Below are 13,327 nucleotides of genomic sequence, written 5' to 3'. Positions count from 1 at the left end.
GTGGACCTGCAAAACCAAATTTATTGTTATAATGTTTGCTTCCATTTACCTTTCATGTCGATCTGATTTTGGAGTAGGTGTAAGAATTAGATGTCGTTGTCACAAAATAGCCACACAATGTTGTTGGAAGAAGTTACTTATGGGGTCAACAACGATTCCATTGAGAATGTCAATGATATTGTCCCTAAAATTCATATATGGTTTGATACAATTGAAGAAGACAAAAGTTTTTATACAAACTACACTCTGAGGTGCGATTTTGGTATTCGGATAAGGACTTCTAAGAGAAATAAGAACAACGAGTTAAACTTTATGAAATTAGTGTGTTCTAGGGAAGGGAAGTACCTATCTTCCATTGCTCCAGAATGGAAAACCCAACCAAGTCAAAAAAACCAATGTCCTGTTGGAATCACAGTTGCTATGAAAGAAGGAAGATGACAGGTGAGAACAGTTGTTAATGAATACAACCATGACATGATTCCGAATAACTCTAACCTCATATGTGGTAATCAAAGACTTAATATGCATTCGAAGCACACCCTTAATATGAATGATGATGTCGGTGTTCGCATTAACAAAAGTTTCATATCTTTGGTTAATGATGCCGGTAGATTTGAAAAGATACAATTCCTGGAACGTAACGCCCGTAATTACATTGGCCAACAACAAAGGACTCTTTGTAAGGAAGGAGATAGCCAAGCACTTCTAAAGTACTTTTCAAGAATGAGAGAATTAAACAATGATTTTTTCTATGATATGAAAATGAACGTCCAGAACCGATATGTAGTGTGTTTTAGGCCGATGCACGAAGTCGCACAACTTGTGAAGATTTTGGTGATGTTGTGTCGTTTGACACAACCTACCTAACAAACAAATACGGCATGTCGTTTGCATTGTTTGTTGGGATTAACCATCACGGTCATTCCATATTACTTGGTTGTGCTTTGATTTCCGCAGAGGACACTTCCATATTCACATGGTTATTTTCATCTTGGCTTAGATGTATGTCAAACAAGGCTCCTCAAGGTATCGTGACTCACCAATGTAAAGCAATGACCAATGTTATAGAAGTTGTGTTTCCAAACACAAGACACCGGTGGTGCTTGTGGCACATAATGAAAAAAAAAAACTAGAGAAGTTGCAAGCCTACAAACATTATGGTGCAATCAAAAGCGAACTAAAAAGGCTTGTGTATGAGACAATCATTGATGAAGAGTTTGAGTTAGGATGGGGAAATTTAATGTCATGTCATGGGTTAGAGAATAATGAATGGCTAAATTCATTGTATGCAGATAAACAAAGATGAGTTCCTTGTTATATGAAACATCAATTTTGGGCAGGAATGCAATTACACAATGAAGTGAGGGCATGAATGCATTCTTTGATGGATACATAAATTCAAGTACAACACTTCAATAATATGTCCATCAGTATGGGAACGCCTTACGACACAAGGCGCAAAAAGAAATTGAGGCTGATTTTTTTTCAATGAATACGACCCTACCATGTGGATCTCAGTCTCTTATTGAAAAACAATATCAAAGAGAGTACACATAGGCAAAATTTATAGAAGTCCGAAAGGAATTTTGGTCACACATGAACTACTTCATTAAAAACATGACAAAAGAAGGTACTATAACTAGGTACACTGTTAAAGAAGAGTTCATTTGGAGGGTGAGTGTGGTTCGAAATTTCATGTAGTAGATTTTCATCCTATGACAACTGACATTTATTGCAGTTGCCAAACTATTTGAGTTTAGAGGAATTTTGTGTCGACACTCCTTATTGGTCCTAGGGCAGGAAGATGTGCATAATGTACCACCAAAATATGTTTTGCGACGGTGGAGCAAAGACGTACGTAGAAGACATACTCTCATTAAAGCATCTTACACCCATAACATTGAAGAACCTAAGATGCAAAGGTACCAAGCTTTATGTAAGCGTTTCTATGACATCGTCGAGGTTGCTTGTGATTCTGAGACTGCCTCTAGTAAGTTGCTTTCGGATTTAAACTCTATAGGCAGAAATTTGGGGGTACATACATCAACGACATTGACGTTGGTGAATGATGATGGATCTCACATGCATGCACATCCGTATTGTAGTCAAGAGGTTGGACCAAGTTCTTAAATTGAAGGCTTAATTGTTCACAGTCTAATAGCTGTGAAACGCAAAGGTCGACTAAGGACAAAAAGATTGCAATCAACAGTTGAAAAAATAGCAAAAAAGAAAAAGTCCCATGGTACTAAAACCAAACATACAAGGAATGATAATGTGAGTAATAGACGCACATGTCATGTGATTTTGTGTAGTATTATTACTTATTGTTTTTTTCATTCAATCCTTAACTAATATTATTATTTCAAGAACCAAGTAACTGTGACATAACGCACATCCATAATGTTCAGGAACTTCTAAGTCAGGATATGTTTCAATCGAAATTCATGTCTGACATCTGGAGAGTACACTGTTGATAATCTTGATGTCTCACCAATTACTTATACACACCTTTAACTAATATGCACTTTTTGAAATAAACAATTTTTTGAGGTATGTATGTTGTTCAATATATATATATATATATATATATATATATATATATATATATATATATATATATATATATATATATATATGTCTCATTTAATTGAAGTTAATAAGTTTTATATTCATTACTTGGTTCGACTTTATCTTTTTGCTGAATATGTTACAATTAAATATAGTTCCTTTTTTCAATTTAATTATTTTAATATATAGCAATTAGTGGTTATGGTAATAATTACGTTAATGTAATGTTATTGACTCTTATGTAAGTACGTGCCCGTTTAATTTCTAAATTCTACTTAATTGGAAGGTTGACACGTTTTGAACCCATTTCATTTCTAGACGCTACGTAAGTATGTGTCAATTTCACTTTCCTACGTTTTGAACTCCTTAATTATGTAATAAATGGGTGTTAAAAAGGTTGAAAACATTTAATGTTTTATTGAACGGATTCAAAACTGACCTACCTTCACCCAAACCCATGAATGCAGCCTTGTGTTCAGTATTCAAGCGTTCATTCAAAGCACCTATGAAGTTGGTCTTGCAAAAGTGTTTAAACGCTAACTGCATACAAAGACATACTTACTATTTAAATACATTACAATACAACACTAAATGTATGCAAATCAAATACAACCCTACATACCTTCTTCCTAGTATCAGAAGCTTTATTGTGTTCACCGAGTTACTCCATGACACTAAACCAAAACCAAACAATGATAAACAACAAACAATTAAAAAGTACAAAGCATACTGGAATGTTGTTGCAGCAATGAAGCTGGACAATATAAGGATCATGCACAGTTATTTTAATCATATTAATAAAACCAACGTAACAAAACAACATAGTTGGACAGATTAATGTAGATCAATATGTCACTTTGAAGTTAGTACTATCTTCTTTTACAGAAAAATTACGGCAAATAAGAATATTATAGACCACAAAAAAATCATAAGCATACAAGTTAACATCCACTTTGCAATAACATCTCAAAGAAATCATAAGCATACAAGTTAACATCCACATGATACATCTCAAAGAAATATAAATTACCAGGAATAATGAATTCCTTTTTCCTTTGTTTTTGTGAAGTGAACATAATGAAATATTGATGGTAATGCAATATGAAAAAAAGAACTAGAGTCGTCAAAATGGGTCACAACCCGCGAGCCAACCCGGCCCGTCACGTGTTCGGGCCGGGTTGGGTTTGGAAAATACAACCCACTTATATGCGGGTCAAATTTCAACTCGGCTCATTTAGACCCGGCTCATGCGGGTTGAACCCGTGGTGACCCGGGTTGGCCCACCAACCCACCTACCTAATTTTATTTTTTTAATTTATTATTTTATTTATGAAACCCCAAAAAATAAAATACTTTCTTTACTCACTATGTATACCAAAAAACTAACATCTGCTCTCACAAATCACTCTCACGGTACTTGCTCTCACTCTCATTTGACGGTGCTCTCACCCTCACTTCACTGAAATTCTTCAAGGAGTAGGTAAAACACCTTTCCTTTTTTCTTCTCTTTTCTCCACATTTTTGTTTTCTCACTTCTCTTTCTTCTTTTTTCAAAAACCCTATAATGACAAAAATAGGGGTTTACGAATTTGTTTTTTGTTCTGGGGGATTTGAAGACATGGAATAATTTTTTCATGTTCTGACATGCTTGTATCAGATTTTGTTCATTTTATTTAAACAATTTGAGTATACATTATTTGAACAAGCTCTTTTTGATATCTTTGAATTTGAAAAATTATGTTACAGATTAAACTATTAATTTTTTGTTGATGTTGTTGAGTAGTGGTTCTCTTTTTTTTTACTAATATTTTTTTATTGATTGTCGGAATTGTTTTGATATTAGGAAAACCTTTATTAGTGAATTTGGAGACAACATGAACAAGGGTCAAGGGTTACAACAAGAACAAAAAATGATGAATATAAGAAACTTATTTGTATATTTTTTGTGTTTGTTTTTGGATGACATTTGGATTATATTGTACTTTTAATTATTATTTTGAATTGTCTTTAACATAATTTTTTGGGAGTGAAAATTGTTTAAATTTAAATTACAAAAAGTTTGTACTTTTTTTTATTTTAAAAAAAATGTAAATGGGCTAGTGAGCCAACCCGTTTACCCACCAACCCATGGTGGGTCGGGCCAGGTTCAAGTTTTTCTAGCTCGCTAATAAATGAGCCGGGTTGGGTTGACTCACTAAGTGACCAACCCGTGGTGGGTCGGGCCGGGTCGAGTCGGGTTACCCGTTTTGACAGCTCTAAAAAGAACTATAAGTGGAAATTTAGAAAAAGAAATTGGAAATAAGGGGTCATAATGAAAAACACACCTTTGACAGACTAGCTGATACGACGACACTAGGTTTTCCTTTGTTTCTATGAAGTGAACCAGAAGCTCTTAGTAGGTGTTGACACCAAAATGTTGATCACCGACAGCTCTTCCTGAATATCCAAAGGTATGATTCTGAATCTCAACAAGGTTAACACAAGTACACCTCAAATGACATAACTTCAACAGAACTTTTAATACATAAGTGAATCCTAAAACTCTAATCATATTATAGTGTTGAGGTAAATGAGTCTTACAACATGTGATTCTTTGATGGTTCTCGGGCTTGTAGTTAATGTGAATATGGCCAAAATTGTAGTTAAAGTGAATATGGCTAAACCTTTTATAAAGTTATTATTGTTTATTTTGCAGTTCAAGGGAAAGAAACAAAGAAACAAAAGCTATTGTGCAGTTCAGAAGAAAGAACATAATTTTGCTAAGCAAGGGGGGATATCAGAGTCCAACGAAAATCCTCCAATGTATACATTGCTTCAACTACGGCAACAACGTTGGAAAAAAACATGTCACAGAGTTCAAAGCCTTATGCAAGAAGGGATGATGTAGATGCAATGATTCGTGTAAGAAAATGGACATTAAAGGAGGTGAATGTTAACCACAAAATCCCCCATGCAATAAAAATAAAAAATTGTCAACATAGGAAGCCCAGGCTCACGATTCAAACAAGAAAAAGATCAAGATCTTTCATTAATACTGATGAAATAGAAAAAATACCAAGAGATTGGGTTTTGATGTGATCATTAGGGAAGCAGGGAAGAGCATGTGGTGCTTTGCTCATGTTGTGAATTCCTGTGATGTGTTACTAGGAGTTCATGGAGCAGGTCTCACTAACATACTTTTCCTTACAGACCAAGGATTTTCATACAGGTTTGTGCCTTATGGTGGGTATGCATTGGATTGGCTTGCCACAAATGACTTTGAAACGCCCTCAAAGGATATAAACATAAAGTACTCAGAATATAAAATAAGCTTGGAAGAAAGCACTCTTATACAACAATACCCGCTAGATCACATGTTTATAAAGAATCCTCTATTGATTACGAAAATAGGGTGGCAAGAATTTAAGTTTGTGTATTTGGACAAGCAGAATATAAAGCTTGATGTTCAAAGGTTTAAGCCTACATTGCAAACAACTCTTGAGCTATTGCATAAACAAGTATGATATGTGACGAAATAATGGGTTTTCTTTTTTCAAAAGTTCTCCCATGACTTACAGCCTATTTTATAGGCAACTTAATCTATGGCCAGTTAATCAGGATGCAAATCATGGTTAAAAGGAAGAAAATACCTTTTAGAAAGGTACTCTGGCAGCACTGCGGCAGACCTCCGGCGACACTGGGTGGTTGGGACGACGACAAGATTTTGTCTTCGAACGACGACTCAACGGCAACAGCACGGTGGCTTAGAGGAGAGAAGATGACGGCACACCTCCGATGTCTAGGTTTTGCCTTCGAAAGCCGACACTAAGGCGGCATTGGGTGGCTGGGTGGAGGGAATACATCGGACAGACGGCAGCTCTCCGACGGCCGTAGTCCGGTGGCAGTGGTGGCTGGTTGAAACGAGATCGTCATTGGCGGTGGTGGTTGGGTTCTCGAGCGCTTCTCCCTCTCTCTCAAATGACTCAAATGCGAAAATTTCCTAAATGAATTTCAAATTCAAATCTGCCCCATTTCTCTCCATACCACGTCATCAATTTATTTTAAAATGATTTTTCACGTGGATCAATAAAATTTAGACACGTGTCCAGTGTCTAAATATTGTCAAAATATATTGTTGAAATATCATTTTCCTTAAATAAAAGGCATATCTTGATGCAAAGGTATTTTATTTCATCCACAATGGTACAACTACGAGACAAAAAAATTACACTTACACAGCAACATAGGAAGATTATCTTACCTTTTTTTTATGCCAGTATCTTACATAAATTTTCTCTTATATAGTTTGTCTTATTGTAACAAGACAAAAAATAATAATAAATTTGGCAGATGTAACCTTCAACTGTCCTCATTGACATTTTGTTACAAAAAATTAAAATAAAAGGGTGTAAAAACTATTTGAGGGTGGAAGTATATCATTTTTTTTTATTCAACGTTCGATCATCTTTTCTCTCAACAAGCAAGTGGCATGTCGGAGTGAAATTGACATTTTGTTACATATTCTTATATTCTCCACCCTCTGCAGTTTTACTCAAGCATCGTTATCTATTGTATAGTTTTCAACTCTCTTCATTCTCCTCATCATTACAAAGTTCCAAACTTAATCACTCTATACACTCCAGTTTTCAAGGAAAAGCATCCTTGTGAAAATGTCAGAATCCAAGGAAGAAAATCCTGACTTTCTTCCCAAGTCAAAGCCACAGGAGGAACATGGGTTTGCCATGGATTTTGACATTGGTTTGGAAAGTCTATGGCCCTTGGATCATATATCTTCGGTCTCCAACCCCATGTCTCCTTTTCTCTTATCCACTATCGAACAACCTTTTTCTCCTGTCTGGGCTTTTTCTGATGTTGAAGATGAGAAGCAAATCAGAATTGCAATTGCAGGTATCATTCTTTGTTTGCCACGGTTTCCTATTTTGTTATTTTTTGTTTTAGTTTCTTTCAGTTTGGACGTTGAATTGGATTTTGGAGTTGTCTTCAACTTTCATGACATGATTCATCTCAAGTTGACTCTAACTTGATAACAGCCACTGAACTTGCTTCAATTGACTGTGAAATTTAAGATTTAGAATTATATTTTTCAACAGTTTCTCTATTTCTCGGCCTATAGTTCATGTAAATTGAAGGAATTTTAACCTTTTTATTATCATTTCACTTGCCGTTCGTGAGGCTCTATTTCACAGATGATGATAAAGTAGCATTTCCAAATCTAAAGATGAAATTTCTTTTCATATCCATCTTATAAATTGAATGGTCAAATTTTAAGGCCTCATTATGTGCAGTCATTTCCTTATTTTTCTCATTGACCTTCAACCTATTTCATATATAAAGGTCATACACACTTTTGTCAACAATTCCAACTTTCTTGGGATGTTGACTATTGCATGTGTAAGATGGTGACTTTATGGCTTTTGTAGCTATGTATAAACACAGAAATGCTAGATATAACGTGAGATTGAGCTCAAAAATGTCATCAGCGTAACTGTACAATTTTTCATACACCGTTCCAGTGACACCTGATCCTAAAAGTAAATCTCAATGTAGTTATGGTATTTGTAGTTATTTCTAAATATACAAGTATTAGATATAATAACATTGAGCCAAGAATAAGCTTTCATAGTTCATTCCAAAGACATCTATGCCAAACATGAACGTTATAGTTTTCTATGGACCTGCAGTTGTTCTGACTGAAGCTACTACTTTCAGGTAACACAAAAGCAGTAACTGAAAATCCAGTTGAAAATTATGACAACAAGAAATATGTGTCACCATCTCTTGTAGCTGTGCCACCTTCAGAAAATTCAGATGGCTATTGTCTAATCAAGGAAAGAATGACACAAGCACTTCGCCACTTCAAAGAGTTGACTGAACAGAATGTTCTTGCTCAGGTTTGGGCACCTGTGAGGAATGGAAACCGGTATGCACTCACAACTTCAGGCCAACCATTTGTTCTTGATCCACATAGTAATGGACTTCATCAGTATAGAACGGTGTCTCTGAGGTATATGTTTTCTGTGGATGGAGAGAATGATGAAATACTGGGACTTCCTGGTAGAGTTTTTCAGCAAAAAATTCCAGAATGGACTCCTAATGTTCAGTACTATTCTAGCAAAGAGTATCAGCGCCTAAACCATGCGCAACATTACAATGTTCGTGGAACCTTGGCTCTACCTGTGTTTGAGCCTGCAGGGCAGTCATGTGTAGCTGTACTGGAGTTGATAATGACTTCACCGAAGATTAACTATGCTCCTGAGGTTGACAAAATCTGCAAAGCCCTTGAGGTTGGATTTCTTTTGCGCTGTACTATTTCTTATAGGAGAAAACTTTAATACAATACTCTAGGTGTTATTTTCACTATATGAAATTTCAAATCTGGTTGAATAACATTGAAACAAACAACACTTAGAGTATTGTATCTAAGCTTTGTTCTTCATTATAGCTTATAAGTGCATGTTTTGCTCATGTTTGATTCGTTCTCTAGTGTTAGTTTTTGAGGTTTATTATCATATGACAATTGTAAGTTTAACTTCACTTTTATAACATGAATATATAATTCTTAATTCAATTCTGCAGTGTCACAATGTTCCATTAGTGAGGTCATCTGACCCTGTTGTTTGTAGTGTCAGAATTGGTTGTTCATAAGTTATTATTGATATGTTCTTAAAAATTCCTGAGTTACCTGCTGTCAGTTTCTTTGCAGGCAGTTAATTTAAGGAGTTCAGAGATTTTGGAGCATCCATACAATCAGGTCGTTTTCTACTATCATGCATGATGCATCCCTTATCTTGTTTATTTTCTCAAAAGATATATATATATATATATATATATATATATATATATATATATATATATACACACACACACACACATACATATATAAATGTAATTATGTATGGATATGTATATATGTATGTTGTTCTGTGACTTCTATCTTACCCCTCTGTTATCACAGATATAACTTGGCAATTATTTTAAACCAGATTTGTAATGAAGATCGCCAGCACGCATTAGCCGAGATTTTGGAGATACTGACAATTGTGTGTGAGACTCATAGTTTGCCTCTAGCACAAACATGGGTTCCATGTAAGCATCGGAGTGTCTTGGCACATGGTGGTGGTCATAAGAAAAGTTGCTCAAGTTTTGATGGTTGTTGCATGGGGCAAGTATGCATGTCTATAACTGAGGTAGCATTCTATGTCATAGATGCTCATACATGGGGTTTCCATGAGGCTTGTGTTGAGCATCACTTACAACAAGGTCAAGGGGTTGCTGGGAGGGCATTTTTGTCTCACAACATGTGTTTCTGTGGGAACATTACTCAATTCTGCAAAACTGAATATCCCTTAGTACATTATGCTCTCATGTTTGGTTTAACCAGCTCTTTTGCAGTATGCTTACAAAGCTCTCATACAGGAAATGATGAATATGTGATAGAGTTTTTTCTTCCTCCAAGGATCACAGAATTTAATGAACAAAAGACTTTGTTGAGGTCAATATTAGCCACAATGAAGCCACATTTTCAGAGTCTTAAGATTGCTGCTGGTGTTGAACTTGAGCAGAACTGTTCCATTGAAATTATAGAAGCAAGAAAAGAAAGAGTTCATTTGTGGTTTGAATCAATTCCAATTACTCAATCTTCTATGTCACCACCTAGACATGCCTCCCCAAATATGGGGGAGAGGCTGCCACTGGAGCCATCTGAGCAGCAAACAACAACAGACTTTGATGACATAAATGATGGAAGGAATCTTGGTGATAATACAGATGGGCACATTGATCAGAACACTTCCTTGGAACCCAGAACCAAAAAGAAACCCTCAGAGAGAAAACGTGGAAAAGCTGAGAAATCTATTAGTCTTGATGTTTTGCAACATTACTTCACTGGAAGCCTTAAGGATGCTGCAAAGAGCCTTGGTGGTATGTTTCATTCTCTGGTTTAGCAGTCAAACGAAATACTTTTTGTGTCTATGCTAAGATACAAGTTTTCTCTATATCAATGAAGAGCTCATGAAATATAGTAGTTATATGGCAACAATTCTTCTCTTACAATAACTAAGTTCTCTTGCTACTTTCTAGAAATACAAAGCTATATAAAAATGCTTAATTATCAAAAATGGTTATTGTTTATTGCTAGTAGCTTTCATTTTTTACTACTAGCAGCTCAAACATGAAGTTCTTAGATATATTCTTGATGTGCATGCAGTTTGCCCTACTACAATGAAACGCATCTGTAGGCAACATGGGATATCGCGTTGGCCATCTCGAAAGATCAAAAAGGTTAACCGTTCCCTATCCAAACTCAAGTGTGTTATTGAATCAGTCCATGGTGCTGAAGGTGCGTTTGGTTTGAACTCTCTAAGTACTGGTTCACTTCCCATTGCTGCTGGTTCCTTTTCTGAGCCCTCCACTTCAAACAAGTTCAACCGCCAAACCTCATTGACCATTAGGCCATCAGAACCTAAGATCAATGAACAAGATTTTGATGCTTCTAGAGCATCAGAAACAAACAGACAAGCTGGGTTGGAAGGTCAGTTTTTAAGTACAAGGACACAAAATCCTGAGAAAGTGATTAATGAAAAAGTTGTGGCCATTCAGGAGATTGGCACTAAAGGTACAACCAGGTTTAGAACTGGGAGTGGCTCAAGTGAAGAGAGTGCAAATCCTTCTCCTCATGGTTCATGCCAAGGTAGTCCCCCAAATGAAATGTCCCCTCCAAAAGATATATTTGTAACAGGCATCAGTGAGCAATGTCTTGTTTTAAGGGGATCACTGGGGTCAACACTGCACTCAACTAGTATACCCAACCATGCAACTGCATATCCTATTCCTAATTTTGTGGAAACCACAGAACCTCAAGAACCATTTGGAGGACAACTACTTGAGGGTGTTGGTAGTTCTAAGGACTTGAGGAATCTATGTCCTTCAACCGATGCTGTTTTGGAGGATCAGGTTCCAGAACCTTACAGGATGAATCCTCAATGTTCTGATTTGGCTCCTGTGCAGCACAGGGATACTAATAACATGACACCTTTTGCAGTTAGGAAAGAGGTGAAGAATGTGACCATTAAGGCAACTTACAGAGAAGATATCATAAGGTTTAAGATCTCTTTGAACTGTGTCATTGTGGAATTAAAAGAAGAAATTGCCAAAAGATTGAAACTAGAGGAGGGAACATTTGATATCAAGTATCTGGATGATGATCATGAATGGGTTTTGATAGCCTGTGATGCAGACCTGCAGGAGTGCATGGACATCTCAAGATCCTCTGGCAGCAACATAATCAGGCTTGTGGTGCATGATATTCTGCCCATTCTTGGAAGCTCTTGTGAGAGCTCAGGAGATTGGAAATGTTGTATATAGTTTCGTTTGTACTTAGCTATTCAGAACATATAGTTGTAAGGGTAGGTCTTTCTAAAAAAAATTATGGTTTTAGATTTGTGCATATTTCAAGAAACGTAACGTTGGATTTAAGTACTTCAAGTTTCTATAATCACTATCTTCCAGTATTAGTTGCTTATCAACCAGAAAGAAATAAAAAAAGAAAAGAAAAGGTTTTGATTCATTTATTAGTTGATGTGGTAACTGATTTTAACATTGAACTGTTTTGTTTAGGAGACTTGCAGTTGTTGTAAATGATGATATTTTTCTGCTAAAATGTGTATCTCAGCATCATTTTAACCAATTTTTAGGACAAAATGCTTGAAATTTTGTTGACATAAATCCAAGCTCTTGAAGTCAACTCAATTGGACTATATTTTTAACAGTGTTGCCCTTCTCTTTCTTTTATGTTAAAAACAAAACCGCTCATGTGTCTAAATCTGATAATTCAGAGTCTAGAGAGTATCAAGAGTTTTTGAGATACAAGTTTGAAAAATTTTCTAATCTTAGCCTTCTCAATGTCAAATGTGTTGACTGTCTAAGGAAGGTCATAGTCTATGAATTTTTAACTCAGGTGTCTTAGATCATATCACCCGTAACATTTCTTTATTTTCTTCCATGCTTTTTCTGAAAATTCTTCATTTTATTTAGCGCTCTCAATGGATCCGAAGTGGCATCTCATGGAATTGGCAAAGTTTCCTTATTTCTTTTATTAAATTTGAATTTTGTTTTGCATATTTCTCATTATCCTTACAATTTAATTTCATTGAATCAATTGACTCACTTAAGATTTAAGACTGATAAAAATATATTCTTGAGAGCTTAATGATCCCTCTCATTATCTTCTACTTATAATGAACATCACAAGAGTACATGGAACACCAAGAGTCTGCACTAGACTACTAGGTACAGAACTAGGTACTGAACTAAGTACAACTCATTAATCATTCTGCAGACTAGCCTAAATGATGATACCTATATGTAATGATTCTAACACTCCCCCTCAAGTTGGAGCATACAGATTGTATGTACCAAGCTTGGAACAAATAAACTCAATCCTAGGTCCCCTCAATGACTTAGTCAACACATCTGCGAGTTGGTCATTTGATCCAACAAACTCGGTACATATTTCTTTTGACAATAACTTTTCCCAAACAAAATGACAATCAATCTCTATATGTTTAGTCCTCTCATGAAACACTGGATTTGATGCAATGTGAAGGGCAGCTTGGTTATCACAATACATCTTCATACTCTGAATGTCACAGAATTTAAGCTCTTGAAGGAACTACTTCACCCATATAAGTACACATGTTAGTGATGCCATTGCCCTATATTCAGCTTCAACTGTTGATCGAGCCACTACATTTTGTTTCTT

The 13,327-nt window shown here is 35.7% G+C and overlaps 1 protein-coding gene across 1 annotated transcript; it reads left to right on the top strand.

Annotated features, from left to right (window-relative positions):
• The first annotated feature begins 6,991 nt into the window (after positions 1-6,991).
• Positions 6,992-12,248, top strand: LOC106775508 (protein NLP6). Its single transcript, XM_014662646.2, has 5 exons — positions 6,992-7,455; positions 8,278-8,852; positions 9,272-9,319; positions 9,552-10,488; positions 10,775-12,248. Exons 1-5 carry the CDS (start codon positions 7,218-7,220, stop codon positions 11,929-11,931), a joined length of 2,955 nt encoding a protein of 984 aa, XP_014518132.1. The 5' UTR covers positions 6,992-7,217; the 3' UTR covers positions 11,932-12,248.
• Positions 12,249-13,327: the final 1,079 nt, after the last annotated feature.

This window comes from Vigna radiata, chromosome 1 (genome assembly GCF_000741045.1).
Source record: "Vigna radiata var. radiata cultivar VC1973A chromosome 1, Vradiata_ver6, whole genome shotgun sequence".
NCBI classification, from domain to species: Eukaryota; Viridiplantae; Streptophyta; class Magnoliopsida; order Fabales; family Fabaceae; genus Vigna; species Vigna radiata.
This window is presented reverse-complemented; position numbering and strand designations above follow the sequence as displayed.